Source organism: Schistocerca nitens, chromosome 3 (assembly GCF_023898315.1).
Source record: "Schistocerca nitens isolate TAMUIC-IGC-003100 chromosome 3, iqSchNite1.1, whole genome shotgun sequence".
NCBI lineage: Eukaryota > Metazoa > Arthropoda > Insecta > Orthoptera > Acrididae > Schistocerca > Schistocerca nitens.
In genome coordinates this window covers 784,837,954-784,862,229 of record NC_064616.1, presented here as the reverse complement: position 1 = coordinate 784,862,229, position 24,276 = coordinate 784,837,954, and the positions used below count along the sequence as shown (strand labels likewise).

Here is a 24,276-nt window from a genome sequence, read left to right as displayed (position 1 = left end):
TAACCAATGAAAGCTTTGTGGGATACAGCTGAACCTATTAATAATATGTGCATCTGATGATCATATGCTTTAGACTGCCAACACTGATGTCTATGTAAAAATTACATATGTACATAAGGAGTTGTGTGTCCTAGACATCCTCTCTCACAGTAAGCAAGCTAGGCATTGTGTGAAAAGAAGGCATAATGGACTCCTTTGGAAACAATGCGCTGATGACCAATTCAGCATCCATTGTTTTTGGTGGCTACAGTAGGTTACAATTTGATGTAAAATTACTTTTTTACAAGAGTCGCATGAAATAGTTCTTTGGCATGAAACAAGGGAACATTGCGCACCAAACTGTGTTCATATACACCCACAATTTTTGGCAGAATACAACAAAGTTAATATATCTTTATCTGCATATGTACTCTGTAACCCACCATACAGTGCATGATGGAGGGAACCTGTCGCACTGTTAGTCATTCTCTTTCCTTTTCCACTTGCAGACTGAGCAAAGGAACAGTGATTGTCTATATACTTCTGCACTGAATCTGATTTATCTTAATTTCATGGTCCTTACAAGAGGTGTAAATTGGCGCAGTAAGATCATTTGGCAATGTATAATGAATGCTAGTTCTCTAAACTTCCTAAAGAGTGTTTTGCAGAAAGATCATCATCTTCCCTCCAAGGATTCCCATTTGACTTCAAGGAGCATTTTTGTAATACTCAGTGTCACAATGTGCATACCTTCAGAGTAACAGTGACTGGCAGTGGTTTATGCAAGATGGCTGTAACTTGTGAACATATACTCTTATTTCTGAAATATGGCAGACTTCGATACGTCAGACAGAGTGCAAATCATCACGACCTGGAAGAGTGTCTCGCCTTTGGCCACCACCGTGCTCATGCATGTGCACACACTACATGCGGCCTTATTTAAATGAATATGCAGGCTGGTACAGACAGTTCATCTTGCTTTGCTGTGTTACGCTGTTGCATATACCATCGACAGAGTTACGACCACACTCTGAATTCTGGACTAGCATTTTGGCATATTCTACCATTAAATGTCTATGCTTTGTTAAACTAACTGGGCACTCTATCGGAATGGACTTTGGCTTGTGAATTGAACTTGTATTTTTGTGGTGTGTGTGTAAAATAAACATGTATCAATACTGAGTGTGTTCTTTTAGTCATAACAGTTAAAACCATTCTATATCTTTATTCTTCATGTCAACATATTTATTTAACATAGTCACCACACCGACAAATCCATTTATGCCAACAAGAGATCAGTTTGTTGTAATTGTCACGGTAGAATTTTGGACTTTGTTGACTGATCCACAACCTCATCTCTGCTTGCATTCCTTACTCACTATCAACATGAAGTTCTCGAAGGTGTTTTTTACGTTTTGGAAACAAACGAAATCAGATGGGGCCAAGCCAGGACTGAATGGAGGATGATCGAACCCAAGGCATCCGATCGTTGATGATGTTGCAGTACTTGTGTATGGTCTGGCATTGTCAAGCTGAAGGAGATGGTGCTCCATGTGTGGACGAACTCCTTGAATTTAAAACTATTACAGCACACTTTCTCATGCACTAACATAGTTACATTACACTCCATCATGTTATACACTACAATTAGGAGCCCTTCCAGCAGATAGGGGCTGCAAGTATGTGGAAATGAAGAATAAAGATGTAGAATGTTAGTAACATTTGTTTTATTTAAAAAGCTTTAAGAGTTTTCACATAAAAGATTTGGAGCCATTACTTCTCAGTGTGCCTTCACATTTTATTTTTAGATGCACTGGGCAGCAAGAAATGTAGGTTTTATGAAGAATAGATGTGCTCTGAGAGGCATGGTTTACAAAATCAGCATCATGAAGCAGTTGTACGAACATTTGTTGTAACGACTATAGGCACACAGAAGAAATGCTGCTGAGCCTACTCTCACTGCAAATACATGGTGGTGGATGTGCATATTCCAAATTGTAACTCCTCCAATCCTTAACCAATGCAGTCATGGCAGTGTATATATGAGACTGTAGTTTGAATTTATTTGATGAGAGAATGGTGCAAAGTATAGCTGAATCCTCTCTTTATAAATTTAATAGCAGCACTATTAGAATGGTCTCTCTAATGTAATAAATGACATCCAATTACCCTGCCACTTGTTTTTAAACTGCACTAAGCGCCTATACTGCAATACCGTTCACACTAATGACTATCTCAAATTCAATCACCACCAATACATAACAAAGATTGTTCATTATCTGTCAAGGTGAAACCTTTCACTAGTTCAAAACAATTCTTCCACTAATACCTATATATCAGTGTGTTCTCAACTTACCACCTGAGAAGCACTGCTCAAATCTATGGTCAATATCACCATTAAAATACTTTTTCAAAGATTTTTCTTCTTCTTTTATAGGACTGGTTTGTGTCTCTTGATTAATTCAAGTAATATTTTAAACTATAAGAAATATTTTAATCAAAGTGATTTTAAAAACATAGGTTACTAACTTTTAAGTCTTATTTCCTTCTACAGTGCTGATTCCACTTCCAAACCATTTTATACTTCGTAGCACTTTCTCAGTCTGTGAATCATATAGCATATTCAACACACTGTGGTTGTAAATGACTATTTTTATTGTTTTCAACCAAATGAAACTATTTTAAATGAAGTTTACTTACTCTGTAACGAACTGGTTTAGCACTCTCAGATTTAAATACTCGTGTAAAATATGGCAACATTTTCTTGGTCACAGAATGATAACTTGACTGTACACTCAAAAACCTATTTTACCACAGCTTATTTATTTTCCACATTGCACCTTTTTTTGTCTGTTTCACATCACTTCTGAATCTCACTTCTAATAACACTATGCTGCCAGCGCAATGTGTCACATTGTAGATGTTTGAAGACAGAAGTTATGCAGATGAACATCATATATTTCCCCCTATCCTCATTTTCTCCAGTTAGTATGAGAGAGAGAGAGAGAGAGAGAGAGAGAGAGAGAGAGAGAGAGAGAGAGAGAGAGAGAGAGAGGCAATGAATATGCTCTGCAATGCATATGCTCTGCAATGCAGACATTGACCTTTCTTTGCCAATGTTTAAATAAATCTGATATCTTATATAATCATTTTTTCTAATGTGAAACTTCAGTATTTTCAGCCTTAAAAGTAGCTTTGGCTCAAATGGTCTCATGGAATAATATGAATTGAACTAAAATTCTTCACACCCAGCCACTGCATACTTCATTTCCATGTCTGAAGTATGAAATTTCTCCGTATTATTTCATAATTTATCCAAGCCTCACTTTCACACACAGCTTGTTGGTTTCCTCTTTAACCTGCCTTGATTTGTGTTTGTGGAATCCCATGAGAGCTGCTTTTTGACTCCCTGAACACCCCCCCCCCCCCCTTTTGCAACATCTCCCCCTCCCCTCTGACATTTTCTGTTAGATTAAAGACACATCTAGTAGTGGAATTTAATGTGGTTATTATGTTTTCTACGTCTGACTACATGAGATTTCACTAGCTTTTATCACCAAAATATATGAACTAACATAGCAATGAGTAAAACATTGTTTAAAACAATCATTAGTTATGACAATAAAGTATTTCATTATTTTTACCTTCATGAACGAGCTGATGTGCCCTGCATATCAATTTGAGGCTGTTTATAGACATGAACTCGTGTGTCACTTTTGCTCCAAATAACCATCCCGCTCCTCTTGGACTAGCAGCCCATGTCTCCACATCATCAGGGTCAGACCACACCAAATCACAAAAGGCACCTAGAGAAAACACACAGCCTTTATTTAAAGCTTTGCACTACAGACTTATTAACTAAACAATATTAAAATGAATAGTTTTGCAATACTTGCTTTTTAATGTACAATAAAGAAGAGCCATTTCGCTGAATAAATTACTTCTTCAGACACATTGTGGACTTATTTCTGCCACTTTTCAGTATCCAACATAATGCAATGAAATTTTGAGTACAAAATTCTGGTGGAACATATTAGCATTGTGATTTCCAGATGGTTATATTGATTTCACCAATACTGCATATTTAATGGGCAGCAAATACTGAAATATTTTCACCTGGGTGGTGCAATGGTTCACTAGGGAAGCCAAAAGTAATGAAACATTAGGTTGTATGTGACAACAACACTTTATGAGTCAAGCAATATGTCTTTAAAGAATTTTTTTGTGCATGCTACACTTTAAGATACATCACACAAATGTGCCAGTAAAATATTTAACAGGCATCGGCATGCTTGCACTGCCACGATGATGCAGGAATCCCGTACATTTGTACATGTAAAACATTATAAGATCTTACATTATGTCATAAAAGAAACAAGACATTAGAGGATACTCCAAGAGCATGGGAATTTTGTGAACCATACTAAAATGCATAATTTGGCTTAAAGTGCACATTCATATGTCCAGATGCAGGTGTAAATTTTCTTGGAGTACCAGTACTGTATTATCTCATGTTTGGTTCTTTATTATGGTATAATGCCATATGTACTAGAAGATGAAAACGTGAACTTGAAATGCAGCTAATAGTTTAAACTAGCCAATAAATTGGAATTCAACACTAAGTTTCAAATAAATTGACTGCCTCAACAGAAAAGATTAATAAGAGTCAAATTTCCTTAACAAACCAACAAAAATAACTTCACTGTTCTGCAAGCTGATTAACACTTGCAGTCAGAAAGCTGGAAACAAAATAAAATCTGATACTGATAACATATTTTAGCCTTCTGTAATTATGTGAATGTATTTTAATTCACTCGATAGCTCCCGGCCACAGAAATCCATTTTGTTTTCATTTGACGCGAGAGCAATAAACGAAGAGGAAACAGCAAAATCACTTCACGTAAACATGGGTCACTTGGAGACTACCACCTCTCCACTATAACTCAGACAGCTCTGTGCATCAGGTCCAGATCTACAATATTTCCAAACTGGGGCAATATTAGATAATGGCGCTCCACTTCTCGAGTGTTTGAGGTAGGACACCAAAAATTTAAAAAAGTTGACTTTTCAAAAACATCTTCTATTTTGTAGTGCACATCTTTCTGAAGAATCTGATATATAAAATATATATGTTTGATGGAATGTAAGATATGTTATTTGGTCTTAAGTGTGCGAAAGTGCAGTGCTAGGCCTCTTCACACAGCATTCTTCCGTCGCATGTCTCTGTATTTCGCTCTGTGGAATTAAAAGGTGTAATATTTTGTAGTGAGTGCCATCAAACTATATTCAGGACAATAGAAATTAAAATGTCCTGTGGTGCCTCTCCTGCTCCCAGTAGGCCAGTTTGACAGCCTTCCCCTCTTAAAAAAACAACTCCCAACTAATACTGGATGGGATTACTTGTAATCGGCAGAACAAGAACTCTTCAGAAAATTTGCAGTCTTTACTGCCTATTAGCTAATAACTTGCTGTTTTGTGTGACATATATTAAATATGGGATACATAAAACGAGTAAAGACAAGAGACAAGCAAGACAGTACACATTTCTTCAATCCTTAAGTCCTAGGTTTTTTTTGTTTTCCTCTCTAATCTTGCCACAGCTTTATATGGCGTACTTTCCTTTTTGGGAAAGGATCAATTGCCTCATCAAAGTTCGTCAACATTTTGCTACATAAACGAGACTATTTTGGCACAAATGGTCATTTTTATAACACAACGGAGTATAATTCACGTAGTACCAATACCAAATGCCTATTAGGCCTACTAAAAACAAAGTTTTATGTAATGAAATGGTTTCACATTTCATTCGTAAACTCTAGCTTCTGAAGCACGAGATCAAAAAGAAGTAGTGCGAAATTTTTATATAAATTTGGAATCGTCATATTCTTCCATAATTTGCGAGAGTCCCCGTTTCTTCTTCCTCGTTTAAACAAACAACACTATCATCACTAATTCTGTAACTATTCCTGCCAGTGTCAATACTTATTCTCTGGTTAATTTCAATAAGCCTGCCACAATCACCGGTTTAGTTACCCAGCATTTATTCTCTGGTTAGGCGTTATTACGTGTTCTTAAAACGCATTTTCCGCACTACTGCCAGAACAGAACTTTACAGGCTGCTAGCCGGGGACTGTATAACTAGCCCTCAGTAGTGTAGAGGTCTGGCCAAAAATTTGTCAAAATTTCATTTTCTTGGATACATGGAGAAGACAGTACGTACTCTCTGTTGCCCGTTATTCCTGTTCGTCATTTATTTCCCAACTGATAGTCTGAATCTATGGACTTTGCTAGTAATTATAACAATGCTGGTCATTTGCAAACCCAGTCAACCACAAACAGCAATTGGCATTCCTCTGTTCGGCTTTATTCCGCGCAGCTCGCATAGACCCATCCACTTTTGTCTGCAGGAAGTTTATTTCTAGATGTGACGGGGATTCCCCTGGCGAAGACATCACGTACACTATGCACACATTCAAAAATCAACTTATGATTCATTCAGAAATCAACTTAGAATTTGTTCAAAAATGTTCAAAAACCAACAGGGATGCATTCAACATCATATGCGTAATCGATACACCAATGTTCGCTGGATGCTACGGACAAGGTCTTTTTCCTCAATAATACGAATTTGATGCCCCCGCCAACACCCCCCCCCCCTTTCCAGAAACTGCCGCCAGGGGCAGATACCCCGGTTTTCCTGCACCCCCTAGTTCCGGCCCTGTTGCGCATACGTGAATCTGGCAGCTTAGGCACATCAGTAAAATGTTTCTGGCTAGCATCTGGCAGCTTGCTGCTATTGCTTACACAGCTAACTGCCACACTTCTGTAGCCAGAAGCAGGAGAAGGTACTACTTATATGCGACTCAACTGCACACGCGCATAAGCTTGCTCGCAACCGATCAAACGAATCTAATGTAAACAGTTGGGCCATCACGCTCATCGGAGATAATTTGTTGTTATGAAACATTGCATAGTTTTTCTAAAGCCTTTGACTCATTTTGCTGTTGGCAGACACTTGTTAGAGCACGGTGTTTTCTTGTTTTATTTGGTGCATTTCCTTTGCGACATAAGTTTTATTTTCGTTTCTTTTCCTCTCGTTCATTTTTATTTTCTCAAAATACATGAGCGACTGATTATGTAGGGTCAGTAGCTCTCTCAGCTTGCTCTTGACAATGTCATCTCCTGAGTGCGTGTGTGTGTGTGTGTGTGTGTGTGTGTGTGTGTGTGTGTGTGTGTGGGGAGAGGATTTATTTTCCATTAACGCACATTTCCTAATCTCTGTCAAAAAATTATCCAAGAAATGTCACCTTATGTGATGTAAAAATTGAGGGTCAGAAATTAAATCTGAATACTCGCATTAAATTCACCCAAGGGTCATAAGACGACATTTCCGAACTCACGATCTCCATATGTTCAGAGACTTGCCTTGCCAGTCTCTGGCATTACTCATTTAAGTGAGAACTTTTTGCTTGATTCTGTTGTCAGGTACACGTGGACTGTACCAATGTAAAAAAGAGCAAATACACAAGTTCGCAGGTATAACCAAGGACTCACTGGATTTCCATTACATACACAACTTTTGGGCACGATGACTATTATCTACCAATACAATGATTGATCAGTTTGTGAGCTGGATACTGATGCAAATTTATTAAAGCTTTTTACAGCCACCACTTTTCCTTTAATGGAGCATATTTGCAACTGTATACACTGAAACACCAAATTTTTTACTCACATACTCCATACACTCACAAAAAATACTTTCATCAAAAGCCATCATATCCCTAGAGACGGTGCTACGGTGCTACAGTGCTACACTACAACAGGAACATTGTGCACCCAACTTCTGTGCTACATCATGGCTTTACACCCCTGCAAGCTTTATTAAGGGGGAACCACTGACCAAGTAGGAAACCACTGCAGCACTATCATTCTCAGACTTGGTCGCAAAACTTCAGTGGGACTTGAGGAAGCCGGTATAGCACTCACATAACAATGTCACGCTGACTTCTATGTATGCAACCCTCAGCATTGGACTCTTATTTACTCAATTTCTGATCTCTAGTACAAATTCAGTAACAGTGTCAACGTAAAAAGATGTTAAAACTTAAGAACACTTTTTTTTTAAATTGCACGTACAAAAATCATATGTACCTTTATGAGGGATTTCTTGATTTCGTTCTATACTTCGAATCTGGTCCAATGTTACAATGTCAGGAGAGAGTCCACCATGAACACACAGAACCTGCTCATCTATGAGCTGCAGGAGAAAACAATAAAATTAAAATTACAGTACTTTCAAATGTGCAAACAGATACACACAATTAGTATTAAGTTACATGTTTGTTTTAGGCAATATCTCCCAGGATGTTAGGTCAATATTCTGGGAGGTGATAATCATCTGAAGCATGAAGGTTCATGTAGTTAGTGAGTCACACACGAAAATACTTATACTTAAGAAATAGATTTATTTTTATATGCCCATTCTTTCTTTGTTAGACTATAAATGTAAAGCAGCTTGTAGTACATTTTCAAACACAGACAAGATTTCTGCAGAAGTGTGAGGAACATTCGGATATGTAAACAATAGTTGCGTGCTACACAAAACAAGATGTGCTGCAGGCTCTTAGTGAGTTCCACACCAACATCAGACAGTTAACTTCAGTGCCTGCAGTTATCTCATACAGTGTTCTGAAGACTAACTTCTGATGCAGCAGTCACTATTTACAACTTCAATTATTAACAGTGTGTCTGCAAACATTACATCAGTGATACTTGCAGTACCATACAATACTGAAGTTAAGCACTATTTCATAACATACTCTTTCAAATGTTACTTCTTATTATGTTACCACATCTTTGTTACAGCACTGCCCTATCAGACAAGTGTTCAATCATCATAGTGTGTGAACAACCACCACTAAGGAACTGTTGCAGGGGAACATTTTTCTGGTACCGTGGATGTTTGCGCTGAATTAAGAGTAGCATTCCACCACTACGTTCACAACGGGTGAATTTTTGAATACATATTATATGTATGTGTTTCATCATTCAATTTGAAGTTACAAGCAAACTACCTGTGTGAAAGGTCAGTATGAAGCCATAAACCCACTGAAGTGTTTTCTCTTTAATAAAAAAGGACATTCACATTTTAGTGAGATATTGAAAACATGAACCATTGAACATTATGATAAATAACTTGTTTTATTTTTATTAATGGAAATGCACACAACATGTAAATGCAAATCTGAGTCACATTACTCTAGTTTTAATTCTATTATTTACATTTGTCTTTTCTGCAAAAACAAAAGACTAACTAACTTGTGGGACTGGTTTACCGTCCATTCTCAATGCAGTGAGTGTATGGAAACAGTCACATTCCCTACATGACGTAAGAAGAAACTTAAAATGTTTTTAAACAAATCCTTCTCTTAACTCCGTGAAGCCTCTGGCAATTATCTACAATAATTGGAGTTTCAAGCACTTTGAAATTATGTCTTAAAATTACAATTTGGCATCAGTGTATATTTTAGCCTAGTGTACTGAGTTACTGAATTTGGAATTCATCTAGTCCTCATTTATTTGATAATGTTTATTACGTATCTCCACTGTGATATCATAGCCAATGTCTTACATGGAAATAATAAAAGATAAATTTATAATGTTATAAATCAGATACTGAATTAATTCCATTCTCTACATTTCATTTCACAAATGCTGGAAACTTTTCATACTTTTATTTTCCATTTTATGTAACAATTTAAAAAATTAGAATGGCTTCAAGATTTCTTCTTACTGATCTCTATGGCCTTAAATTCCAAGTTTTAGCTTTAATCATTATTACACTGCTTCTTGGTGGAGCTTCCTTCTGATGTTCTTGAATATTCTTTAAGGTAAAATTTGGAGAGTGCCGATATGATGCTGTTTATCACTCTGTAGCTTCAAAAATGTTGAGCACAGTTATTTTTTCTTTCGAGTATCTCTAAATGCAAATAAATTCTATTATTTTTAACATTAATTCCAGGAGATGACATCAGGGTTTCTCCTCTTTAAATATTTTAATAACTTTTTCTAACATGCTATCGTATTCATTGCAGTGATATCAATGGTACACCTCTACTTGTCCTAACCACACAGTAAATTTCCCTTTCATTCCAACATATAATTTCAGAACTGTGTTGTGCGAGTGCCACATGTAAGTGTTTCCTACAGGAAAAGTGAGCTAAGCGAAAAACATATCACATTTTTGGTGCACATCACTTACTGCTACCTTCTTTCTACTTTTTAGTGTTTCCAGTTGTGAAATCATTAACTGCTTTTAGTTTTTAAACTGATATTTCATTTGACGAACTGAGATATTAACATTATTATTTGATCAACTTGACCACAGAATTTTAACATGTGTTAAACTCGTCTAAAATGTTTTATTTTTCTGCTCAAACTCAGTATAGATGTGCCAAAAAATTAACAAGTAGTAATACTGTTTTGGTATGCAAATACCTTTTATTCTCTTCAAGATATTTTATTCAGAAAATACATACCAAAATTGCCAGAAATTAACATAAGTGGTGAACTGGGCAAAGTTCAGTTTTTTAATTATAAGAAAATTAACCAATTTGGATCTGTAGTACTACACTGTATCACTCCAAAGTTGTTATAGACAAAAAATGAGCAGTTTTGTTGAACTTTGATCCTGTAATTATTTTCCACATTAATTTTGTATAGCACAAAGCACCTACTAAAATAGCAACAAATGTCACTTGCAGATATTCTGATGGTTACTGTCACCAAATTATGCATGAATTTTTTAAGTCTTTTTGACTAAAAAGACTTTTTAACAATTAAGTCTCTGTATAGAGCTAGCCAACCATAAAGCATAATTACACAGAATTGACACACAGTGAATGTAAATATCTCAAAGTTCTGTCGTCAAGGTGTAAGCCAATGTTTCAAGGGGCCTAAGGCCTCTAGTACCTTGCTGGAGATTATGAATTAGGCTGATGACCCCACAAAGAAAATAATTACCAATTATTGCTGTCTCTATTTAGAAGCAGTTCAAAACTTCAGTAAATTGCACAAATGAGTATCACGAACTCTTTATGATCCTCTTCGGTGTCTACATGATTGGTGGACAACATCTGCAGCTAATATGATCTTAGCAAGCAAACTAATGGTAATGTCATAAATGAAACACTTATTCCCCTAAACTTGTCAAAAGTGATCAAGTTGGACCTCTTAGGCAACCAAAGTGACCAGCCATCCTTGACCAAACTATATGTAAGTCCAGTCTCCAACTGTACCTAAAAATTATGTCACTGTTACTGGTAGCCCATGCAAAACATGTAGGAGGGCGTGTTCTAGGAATATTTTACAAGTAATTACTTCCGATTTATGCAGATGGTCAACTGACAGTAGCTATGATTCAGCCATACATTTTAAGACTATTTCAGCTAGAAATCTAGGTGTAGAAATGTGAACTGGATCACTGTACCACTGTACTAGATGTCGAGCTAGCTGGCACCTGAAGTTACTGATTTACCTTCTAATCCACTTAATAGATTGCTATTATACATATAGCAAATAGTTGCATATGTGCATATCTACCTCACCAAGCACTTAGCCTTGTTATACATGAAATACGACACTGATTATTTGGAACTTTTGCCATATTGGAGAGTTACGTCAAAACATGACAAGACACTGTAAATACTCAAAAGCAGTAAACAGAGCTGAATATACTCTCCCTGGCAACATTCTAGATTGTGTACAATACAGAAGCTGAAATAGTTAGGTCTCCACTTGCCAAACACATTTGCTAATTGCATCCAAAATGGAAACTTCCACAGCAGTAACATTTGAACCTCCTACTGATGATACAGTTGTAAACTGTGATTGTGCAGACAGAAAAACAGACTAGTAGTTGGCTTACATTTGCATGTATGGCTATTTGCAGGATTGTCAAAACTCAGAAAGTAGCAATCTCTAAAATGGCTCTGAGCACATGGGACTTAACATCTGTGGTCATCAGTCCCCTAGAACTTAGAACTACTTCAACCTAAGTAACCTAAGGATATCACACACATCCATGCCCGAGGCAGGATTCGAACCTGCGACCGTAGCAGTCGCGCGGTTCCGGACTGCGCGCCTAGAACCGCTAGACCACCGTGGCCAGCAGTAGCAATCTCTCTTCTACATGACAATTCTACAGCTGCATTATGCACAGACATGAGCAGTACAGTCATTTTTATGGCTATACTTCTGTATAATGTTATCTAACAGCTTACACATGAATTGATAAAAAGAAGAAAAATTATCACTAAAATATCATCAAAATACTCAAGCATTACCCTTGGCTAATTCCTCAAAAAATTTTAGCACATTTTTATATCTGCCTCAATTTTCAGAACATTTCGATATCTGCCTGTACAGTAGTACAACTAACTGTTTGCCATAACTACATCATCTCTAATCAGCCTGCTCACAGTTAAGTGAAACAATCTCAATCCTGAGAACCTATGGATCCATTAGGGTTAAAAGTCAAAATAAAACTGAAGAACTAGTTTACAGCCATCTAAGGAAAATAACGTTATCCTGTGTCCCAGAAACAAATGTTTTAGTCTGAAGCATATGCTACAAGCCAGATACAAAGGGCAATCCCTACCTGAACTATTCATATTGCTTAGAAAACTACAGATACAGTGAAGTAAACTTAAGGGGAGTACGTATGGCGGAATTGGTCAAAAAGTGTCATTTTCAGATTATTATCTCTTATTAATATTTGATCTCTCCTGAATAATTTGATGCATTATTTGTCGAAAAATTCCAATTGGAACTGTAGTTTTATCATTTCGAAGTGTGTAAAATTATCCGGTCGTTCTGCACTGACTTGCCTAAGTATCTCTCTCCCGAACTATTCAATCTAGAAGGCTGTGGTTTTCAGCTATTTATTCCTTGAAATCATGTTAATGTTCGTGTTAAGAGGTTGGATGCACTGTGTAAACAGAAATGGCGGTATAGTACATGCATTTTGTTTATTTACTTTGTGGTTGTCGCGTTTCATAAGTTTTTAACTGAAAACATAGTGGTTTGGTGTGTTGTTATACGCTCTTATACCTCTTTTCAACATGACAAAAAGAAAGGGTTGTTTTAAGAAGCGACGTTTCCGTGGAAATCAGCATATCACAAAATCTGAATCCAGTGTTGATCCTGAAATAGATTTTTCACAGACCTGTGATAAGGACACACCTACTAGTGCTTCGAAGAGGAAACTTTGAGACAATGAGGGTTTATTTATTGGCAAAGATCAAAATAGTTTAGGTTATGTTCTTTTAGATTTGAGTGTGCTAGGATAAATTTTGAAAGATGCTGTGTCATGTAAGGTTTGTGGTGGGCAAATTAGCATCTCTGAGGACTCGTCTGCAAGGACTGGACTGGCTAACAAACTTGATATTCAGTGTGAAGTTTGCAGGCAATCAACATCATTTTGGACTTCTGAAAAGTGCAAAAATGACTTGTTTGAGAGCAATGTTAGATTCCTGTATGGAATGAGGTGCATTAGGAAAGGATTGACTGAAGCTGAAGTATTATGTGCAATGCTGAACTTGCCAAACCCACCAACCAGATCAAGTAAGTACACAGAAGTAATTGGTGAATGTGTCAAATCTGTTGCTGTTGCTTCTATGAAAGCTGCTGCTAAAGAAGCAGTAGAATAAATAACACAACATACTTAACTGTGGCAGTTGATGGCACATGGCAGAAGAGAGGTCACACATCAAAAAATGCAGTTGCAACTATCACTAGTGTTGACACAGATAAAGTTTTCAACATTGAAGTGCTAACTAAATACTGTCATCAGTGTAAATCAGTTGATGAAACAAGTGAAAGCCATAAAACAAATTGTGCTAAGAATTATGAGGGAACTAGTTGGGGTATGGAGGCTACTGCAGTTGTTTCTATGTTCAGACGTTCACAACAGGAGAGAGGTGTGTGTTACACTGAGTACTTGGGGGATGGTGATTCAAAAGCTTACAGATCAGTAGTGGAAAGCCAACCTTATGGTAATAAGCAGATTGTTAAGATTGAATGTGGGCCACATTCAAAAACGGATGGGAACAAGTCTCCGAAAATTGAAGCAGACAAAAGGAAAAGAGAAGTTATCAGATGGAAACACACTAAATGGTAAAGTAAGACTTACAGACAAAAACATTGATGAACTGCAGCATTATTATGGAATGGCAATAAGAAACAATACACATGACCTACAAGGGATGAAACGAGCAGTGTGGGCTACATTCTTCCACAAATCTTCCACTGATGATACACCTATACATGGTTTTCGTCCAGCTGGTGCTGATTCATGGTGCAGGTACCGCAAAGCTCAGGCAGTGGATAGCGAGGAACAATTTAGGCACAAAAATAGCATACCATCTGCAGTGATGGAAACTATTAAACCAATATACAGAGAATTAGCTCATCCTGACCTCCTTTCCAAATGTCTCCATGGTCGAACACAAAACCTGAATGAGTCTTTCAATAATGTAATTTGGACCCGCATACCAAAAAATGTCTTTGTAGGAAGAAAAACTCTATGCTTGGGTGTTTGTGATGCTGTGATAACTTTTAATGATGGTATAAAGGGAAGAATAGGGGTACTAGAGGAACTTGGTATCACTCCAGGTGCCAACACACTGCAAACCTTTCAGCGAATGGGTCGACTTAGGATCATGAAGGCCCAGCGTGCAGCGGAGGAAATGACTAAAGAAGCAAGAGGCAGGAAAAGAAGGAAGCTTCTAGGTTTGCAGGATAGTCAAGAACAGGATCCAGATAATGCTGATTATGGGCCAGGCTGTTCCTAGAAGCTGGCACGCCTCCATGTGTAAGTTAATATCAAATAAAATGTTTGAACTTGATTTGCCGGAAATGACATTTTTAAAATTATTTGACCCATTATCTCAGGAACTATTACAGATACATATCTCTAATTTTACACTATGTTACCACTTAGTATACTGCAGCTACTGAACCTCCCAAAACATCTCTACCTCTAACGGTTTTTTACTTATGGAAGAAAAAGTGGACTTTCAAAAGAAAATATTGAACAACATTTAAAAAAAAAATCATAACTAGCTAATTATTTCTCTGATTCTGGTTCAGTAATCAGGAAAGGAGTGATACTATACATTCCAAAAATTTCAGATCTCTATCTGTCATAAGTTCTGAGATAATGGGTCATCAATATTGCAAATTTAACACTGTGGGTATAGGACGTACATACTCCCTTAACCAAGTGAAAAAAATTCCAAGTCCTTGGTAATACGACCCGAAAGGACAGCGAAAAAGAAAGTCGCATGTTAAATTATGGTTGAATGATTTTACACAAGAATGTAAACAAAATTTCATTCAGCCATATGACTTTTTCCACACCCTACTGAATTCTTCACAGAACACTTTGTATTTGTGAAAGTATCTAAACTTCTGAACAGGCAGAAAAATTTAGTTTTGTCTGAACATGAGCACACACAAAACTTATGCAAATTAAAAGTAAAATCGGAGAAACTAACATCAAAATAACTATCAAAGCAGGTGCAAACTACACAAAAATTTCTTCTTTATTGACTAACAAAAACAGCAATAAGTTAAAAGAATGTCATTTTATGATTCAGCACCCTGTCGACAGGGAAGTCATTAGAGAAGAAGATGCACAACTTCAAACTGGGCAAGGAATTTGGCCATCATCTTATCAGAAGAAAGATTCCAGCATTTGCCTCAAACAATTTTGAGAAACCATCCCAACTTACATATGAATAGTCAGGAGGGAATTTTAACACTTTGAAGATCAAAGCTTAGGCAGTGTTTTCCTCAATGGGCGAGCCATCTAGTGCTTGAAAACTGGACTCATTTTGTACAAGAACAATGTAAGGACATCTCGCTACCTGTCCCTTGACTGGTGGTGCCTTCTGCAGTCAATTTATAGGACTGAAAGAAACATTAGCAAATGTAATGTCATGAATAGCTGAACAAATATGGCCACACTGATATAATTCTGTGCATGTACTCACTGAGTTTCGCAGTTTGCTGAAATTCTGCTGCAAATAAATCACATTTGCTGTGAGAGCACGAAATTTTGAACGCTCAAGACAAAGAAATTGCTCAATAACTCATCTCCATTTTTTTTTCTTGGGGGGGGGGGGGGGAGAGATAATTACATTTATTTATTTTAGCATTTGTAATCTATTATAGAACTAAAATGAATACAAAAAATAAATCACAGCACTAGGTCCTTTCTTAGTATGTGTTACTCTAAGAAACATCAACTACATATGTGCCAATAATGTTTTAAATAACAGCATAAATGTTCAGTCCCCTAAGCCCGATATTCTTCTATGTGATTGGTCTCCAAACTGTTAACCACCATCCTCCCAAATGTAAAACCTGTGTCTTAACTAATGTGCCCCCTTGTCCAGCAGCAACTAGTTTAAGTACCTCATTTACTTCTGTTCCTTTAAAAAACAGTCAGGGTGGTGTGAAAGCTCCACTCCACTGAAATTCAGATCCAATCTTTACACTGGTATCAGTAACTTGCATTAAGCTCTCCTGCAAATCTTCCACTGATACTTCATTTGTTGACAGTGATTATGGGTTCAAAAGTGTTACACAAAGTGGTACTTCAACACCAACCCTGACAAATCTCAAAGCGAAAGAAATGGATAACATTAAATAAAAACATTAAAGCAGAAACAAACACATGTTCTCCCCACTCTCAATCTATTAACTGAAAACTAAGGAACCTTAAAACATAGTACAAAACTAAAACTTTAGTGATAATGTCACCCAAATTTCAAAGAAACTTTTTATGTATCTTACTTCACACATCATTGCAAAACTAACTGAATGGACAGTTAACTGTACTTTTATGTTCACATTTTATACAGTGTGAACTTGCGTGTGTTTTCCTTCATAAGATTCACACAACAAGAACTTTTTTAATTGTTCAATAAAGAATGTAGAGTTAATCATAGTGAAACGTTTTGAGATACCACTCAAGTTACTTTTGGATTGTTACGATACATTAATATTAAGTAGTGATTGAGAAGTTTCACAAGCTTAGTTAGCAAAAATATTCTAAAAGTGGTTGTGTAATCTGCATGTTTCACCACTTGGCTTCCTAAATTTAATCAGCTATGTGATTATTCCCCCCCCCCCCCCCCCCAATGAACCATGGACCTTGCCGTTGGTGGGGAGGCTTGCGTGCCTCAGCGATACAGATGGCCGTACTGTAGGTGCAACCACAACGGAGGCGTATCTGTTGAGAGGCCAGACAAACGTGTGGTTCCTGAAGAGGGGCAGCAGCCTTTTCAGTAGTTGCAAGGGCAAGAGTCTGGATGATTGACTGATCTGGCCTGGTAACAATAACCAAAACGGCCTTGCTGTGCTGGTACTGCAAACGGTTGAAAGCAAGGGGAAACTACGGCCGTAATTTTTCCCGAGGGCATGCAGCTTTACTGTATGATTAAATGATGATGGCGTCCTCTTGGGTAAAATATTCCGGAGGTAAAATAGTCCCCCATTCGGATCTCCGGGCGGGGACTACTCAAGAAGATGTCGTTATCAGGAGAAAAAAATGGCGTTGTACAGATCGGAGCGTGGAATGTCAGATCCCTTAATCGGGCAGATAGGTTAGAAAATTTGAAAAGGGAAATGGATAGGTTAAAGTTAGATATAGTGGGAATTAGTGAAGTTCGGTGGCAGGAGGAACAAGACTTCTGGTCAGGAGACTACAGGGTTATAAACACAAAGTCAAATATGGGTAATGCAGGAGTAGGTTTAATAATGAATAGGAAAATAGGAACGCGGGTAAGCTACTACAAACAGCATAGTGAACGCATTATTGTGGCCAGATAAATACGAAGCCCACACCTACTACAGTAGTACAAGTTTATATGCCAACTAGGTCTGCAGATGAAGAAGAAATTGAAGAAATGTATGATGAAATAAAAGAAATTATTCAGATAGTGAAGGGAGACGAAAATTTAATAGTCATGGGTGACTGGAATTCGAGTGTAGGAAAAGGGAGAGACAGAAACGTAGTATGTGAATATGGATTGGGGCTAAGAAATGAAAAAGGAAGCCGCCTGGTAGACTTTTGCACAGAGCACAACTTAATCATAGCTAACACTTGGTTTAAGAATCATGATAGAAGGTTGTATACATGGAAGAAACCTGGAGATACTAAAAGGTATCAGATAGATTATATAATGGTAAGACAGAGATTTAGGAACCAGGTTTTAAATTGTAAGACATTTCCAGGGGCAGATGTGGACTCTGACCACAATCTATTGGTTATGACCTGTAGATTAAAACTGAAGAAACTGCAAAAAGGTGGGAATTTAAGGAGATGGGACCTGGATAAACTGAAAGAACCAGAGGTTGTACAGAGTTTCAGGGAGAGCATAAGGGAACAATTGACAGGAATGGGGGAAAGAAATACAGTAGAAGAAGAATGGGTAGCTTTGAGGGATGAAGTAGTGAAGGCAGCAGAGGATCAAGTAGGTAAAAAGACGAGGGCTAGTAGAAATCCTTGGGTAACAGAAGAAATATTGAATTTAATTGATGAAAGGAGAAAATATAAAAATGCAGTAAATGAAGCAGGCAAAAAGGAATACAAACGTCTCAAAAATGAGATCGACAGGAAGTGCAAAATGGCTAAGCAGGGATGGCTAGAGGACGAATGTAAGGATGTAGAGGTTTATCTCACTAGGGGTAAGATAGATACTGCCTACAGGAAAATTAAAGAGACCTTTGGAGATAAGAGAACCACTTGTATGAACATCAAGAGCTCAGATGGAAACCCAGTTCTAAGCAAAGAAGGGAAAGCAGAAAGGTGGAAGGAGTATATAGATGGTCTATACAAGGGCGACGTACTTGAGGACAATATTATGGAAATGGAAGAGGATGTAGATGAAGATGAAATGGGAGATATGATACTGTGTGAAGAATTTGGTAAGAGCACTGAAAGACCTAAGTCGAAACAAGGCCCCGGGAGTAGACAACATTCCATTAGAACTACTGATGGCCTTGGGAGAGCCAGTCATGACAAAACTCTACCATCTGGTGAGCAAGATGTATGAGACAGGCGAAATACCCACAGACTTCAAGAAGAATATAATAATTCCGATCCCAAAGAAAGCAGGTGTTGACAGATGTGAGAATTACCGAACAATCAGTTTAATAAGCCACAGCTGCAAAATACTAACACGAATTCTTTACAGACGAATGGAAAAACTAGTAGAAGCCGACCTCGGGGAAGATCAGTTTGGATTCCGTAGAAATACTGGAACACGTGAGGCAATACTGACCCTACGGCTTATCTTAGCAGCTAGATTAAGGAAAGGCAAACCTACGTTTCTAGCATTTGTAGACTTAGAGAAAGCTTTTGACAATGTTGACTGGAATACTCTCTTTCAAATTCTAAAGGTGGCAGGGGTAAAATACAGGGAGCGAAAGGCTATTTACAATTTGTACAGAAACCAGATGGCAGTTATAAGAGTCGAGGGGCATGAAAGGGAAGCAGTGGTTGGGAAAGGAGTGAGACAGGGTTGTAGCCTCTCCCCGATGTTATTCAATCTGTATATTGAGCACGCAGTAAAGGAAACAAAAGAAAATTCGGAGTAGGTATTAAAATCCATGGAGAAGAAATAAAAACTTTGAGGTTCGTCGATGACATTGTAATTCTGTCAGAGACAGCAAAGGACTTGGAAGAGCAGTTGAACGGAATGGATGGTGTCTTGAAGGGAGGATATAAGATGAACATCAACAAAAGCAAAAAAGAGGATAATGGAATGTAGTCGAATTAAGTCGGGTGATGTTGAGGGTATTAGATTAGGAAATGAGACACTTAAAGTAGTAAGGGAGTTTTGCTATTCAGGGAGCAAAATAACTGATGATGGTCGAAGTAGAGAGGATATAAAATGTAGACTGGCACTGGCAAGAAAAGCGTTTCTGAAGAAGAGAAATTTGTTAACATCGAGTATAGATTTAAGTGTCAGGAAGTCATTTCTGAAAGTATTTGTATGGAGTGCAGCCATGTATGGAAGTGAAATATGGAGGGGAAATAGTTTGGACATGAAGAGAATAGAAGCTTTCTAAATGTGGTGCTACAGAAGAATGCTGAAGATTAGATGGGTAGATCACATAACTAATGAGGAGGTACTGAATAGGATTGGGGAGAAGAGGAGTTTGTGGCACAACTTGACCAGAAGAAGGGATTGGTTGGTAGGACATGTTCTGAGACATGAAGGGATCACCAATTTAGTATTGGAGGGCAGCGTGGAGGGTAAAAATCGTAGGGGGAGACCAAGAGATGAATACACTAAGCAGATTCAGAAGGATGTAGGTTGCAGTAGGTACTGGGAGATGAAGAAGCTTGCACAGGATAGAGTAGCATGGAGAGCTGCATCAAACCAGTCTCAGGACTGAAGACGACGACAACAACAACAACAACAACAACAACATGTGATTATTAGATTGAATTAGTGTTATAAAGACTATTTTGATCCCTACTGTTACTCTAATTTGTGTGCAGCTTCTTGTCAATTTGCTGACCTTTGTATCTGACTGCATGTCAATAATCTGGAAACTGTCATAGGTCAGTACAAACTTGGGTAGGACACAGTTCTCTCCTAGAACAGCAACTTTTGTAGTAGGAAAGATAATAGGATTTTACAGTGCAGTGCAAACGAAGAAACTAAGCACAAATATTTGAATTTAAATTCGTATTTCATGGCATCTGTGATTTCATATCAACGGATCACCTGAAGATAACATTCATAAGAAATGACTATAATTGGCATAAACACAATGCACTATCTAGCAGAAAGAACCTCTAAAACATCTTCATGAGGAAGAGAATGCAAGAGCAACAATATCTTTCAGAATGGAAAGAGAGGGTAAAACAGAAGCCCCTGAAGATGAGAAGCCAGGTATAATCTCTTAAGAGAACGAGTGTGGCAAAGCACTTGTGAGCTGAAGTCTCACATGTAAAACTATTTCTTTGCAATCTGTTAACAATGGGTGGCACTACTTTGTCAGCATAATGTAGAGATATCCACATTTCAGAGTGAAATGATGCAACTGTGTAATTTGCAAAATCTTTAAGTCTGAGTACTGATTCTCAGTTAACAAGTGAAACTTTTAGTATACATGACAGTGGGTGTGGCCTAGACATAGACAATGGTGGTAACAAAGACCTGAGTAGTTGGAACAAAGCCCTAAAAAAAGTGAAGACGACATGACAGACAGTGATGAGGGCAAACATGTTGGGACAGTGAAATGGCTGCGAAATGAAGTAGACTGGCAATGGGAAAAAGTAGACAGCTTGTACATGCCTTCAGAAACACACATTTCCTGTAGCAGATGTGTGTAAGCCATATTATGATTTTTTTTTGCTGGGGGGGGGGGGGGGTTACACCCCAGAAGCAATTATGGGTAAAAAATAACTTGTGTTACAAATTTTAATTACATGAGGATTGATATAAAAGCACATTCCTGCCTTCATAATCAGAGGAATGTTTCTACAGATGAGTTGTGTGTCTTTTGCACTGCAGATATCGACAGGAATTTTTCGCTATCAGGCCATAAAATCCTATTTCAGCAAAAATTTACTTTTGAACAGACAGATTATGTAGCAAGACAGCTTTGCAGGCTTCTTCATTTTGGAAACCATGACAAAATAATGCATTTCAGGGGAATAACAGATTGTTTAAACTGGGATCAGACATTCAACACCTTTAATATCTTTAAAAATTCAACCAACCCTTGAAAAAAATACTTCTGTGGATGAATCACTCACATTATGAAAAGAATGGCTGGCGACAAAAACCTACCTACCTACCTACCTCTAGCAACAGTTAAATTTGGAATAAAGTCCTACAACATATGTGAATCACCCACAAGATAATGTGACACTGTGTGATTTATAAAGGAAGTTCCACAAGATAGAAACAAATTTATTTCTACTTATACTCTGAAAACCAGCTTGACTGTTGTAATGCTTGTTGAGCCTCTTTTCAATTTAGATCACATCCTCTGGATGGACAATTATAAAAGTGTACATTTGTCTCACTTTTTGAAGAAAAAAATTCTATGAATGCACCTAGGACACTTTGAACACAAACAAAAAATGTACCTGACGTCTTCAAAAATGCTACAGTGAAGAGAAATGAACTTTTATCCTATTACACTGTGTTACAGTGCTAAAATGGATAGACAAGAGTGCCCTTAATATAAACATTCCATAATGATGCTGTTGCTACAGCAATCAAAAGGGGGCAACAAGATAAGAAAGACTCAATGTATTAAGACATACAGTTCTATTATGGGCAGTATAAATCTTCAGAGATCAGAAACTAAAACTTACTTTCATGCAAAGGAGGAAAGTGTTAAGTGCACCATCAGATTTTCAGAAAGACAAATATTTCAGTGTACAATGCATTTATTGTTTATCATGCTAGTGAGAAGGGAAATGTACATATAAATTCAGGCCACTTCTCTTAAAAGGACTGCTGGAAACATGGTTAGAGGGTATCTTCACCTCAATGAGAATGACCTTAAAAAATAGCAACACTAACTGCTTACAGCAATGTACGTCATTGAGAAGGTACCACATGCAAAGAAGAAGAGTACACTTACAAAGAGATGCTCAATATCCTGCAACACAAAGGGGAAATGAAAAAGAGACATTGCTCTTACAGAAACTGTGTGTAGGATTCTGTTTTGAACGTTTCTTTAAAGTACACCACATTGAAAGTTCATTTTAAGTGGTCATTCATGTTTTAAATGTAATTAAGATCTACTGTTTACAATTTCTGAAAATTTTATTTGGAAATGATTCCTACACTAGAATAATTTAAACAAGACACAGCATTGTTTTACCAGCTGGCTGTCTGAATAACCCCCAGTGGATTAGCAAGAACAAATAAACTAACTTAAAAGTTTTACTCTTAATTATTTCAATTCATCAACAGTACTGCTTGGAAGTGTTAAGGAGTCTTTGATTGACACTAGTAGACCCAGAAGGAGGCCGCTGCAACCATGGCCGAAACGTTGGTTTTTCTCCTGCAGCAGTAGTTTTATAAATTATGACGCAGTACCATACCCAGAAAACTTTTACGTCGAGTCTTTCATCATTGCTGACAGAGTGCTTGTGACTCACCATTTGAATACATTGCAATCATCATCTACAGGGTTAAAATCAAGAGACCTCACTGATCAGACCATGCAACTGGACACTAACGGCTGTTATGCCTGTCTCATATGGAGTCAGATTTGTTGGAATCTTACATGCCAGCTCATGCGATGGCTCCCTTGAGGGCTCTGTCATCTGCTACCTGGCTGTCCTGCCGGGTGCTGTGGGTGTTTTCCGTAATAGGTCTGGTGCTATTTTACTTATGTGCCCTAGTTGGATTCCCTGCGTGCTACCGGCACAGGCCAATCAGGAGCCCCGTTTGGTGGGTGACATCACAGCCTACAGGGGTGGGAACTCTTGAGACAACACCAGTTAACTCTCGAGACCAAACAGAACGTCACACGCTGTCAGCCGACCTGAAATCTTCCTCAAATGATTGTAAAAAAACTATCTGGTAAAAAAATTTGATTCATGCACATCTTACAGCTCCATCAGCTTAATGATGAACTGCTTATGTTTTCATTAATGGTCATATTTATTATGATACTTTAGGATTAAGTAAACTGCGGCAAGAATTACGGAAAGTTTGCAGTGAAAACAGAAGTTGCTATGGATTCACATTTGGTGCATGTTAGGTCATATTTTGCTGCATATGAAATGTAGTTAACACATTGAATTTTTCTCTAAACTTTGAAGGATATTGCTACCTATTATCAATTTCAAAAAAATGGTTCATATATATAGCGCTTTGCCCCGAACTCGCGTGCCAGTAAAAAAGGCAGAATGAAATATTCACTAAACTTCTTGTATCTCTTAGACAGTGTATTTTACCATATGATTAAGATCAATATGTGAAACTTCCATATCAACTGTGATACTCCACCAACTACAGATTTTTTCAGTGAAATGATATAATATCTAAGTAGCGTTGATAGCTGGTGAAACAAGAATTATTGTGGGTTTGAAACAATACATGTGAAGAAATAACATGTTTATTTGTATACTGAGACTGGGCATTTTCATGAACTATTGATATGTCTTTACATCAATTGCTATTTTATGCTTCTTTCACAATTTCAACTGCATTAGAATGTTAGTGAGATGAATATTTATGG

The 24,276-nt window shown here is 37.5% G+C and overlaps 1 protein-coding gene across 1 annotated transcript in view; it reads right to left on the bottom strand.

The window, feature by feature from the left end:
- Nucleotides 1-24,276, bottom strand: part of LOC126248798 (serine/threonine-protein phosphatase 6 catalytic subunit) — an 88,765-nt gene that overhangs the window by 11,985 nt on the left and 52,504 nt on the right. Inside the window, exons 5-6 of the mRNA XM_049950188.1 lie at nucleotides 8,134-8,239; nucleotides 3,624-3,785 (exon numbers count right to left, since the gene is read on the bottom strand). Coding sequence (XP_049806145.1) covers nucleotides 3,624-3,785; nucleotides 8,134-8,239 — 268 coding nt within the window. The remainder of the gene's footprint in view (nucleotides 1-3,623; nucleotides 3,786-8,133; nucleotides 8,240-24,276) is intronic.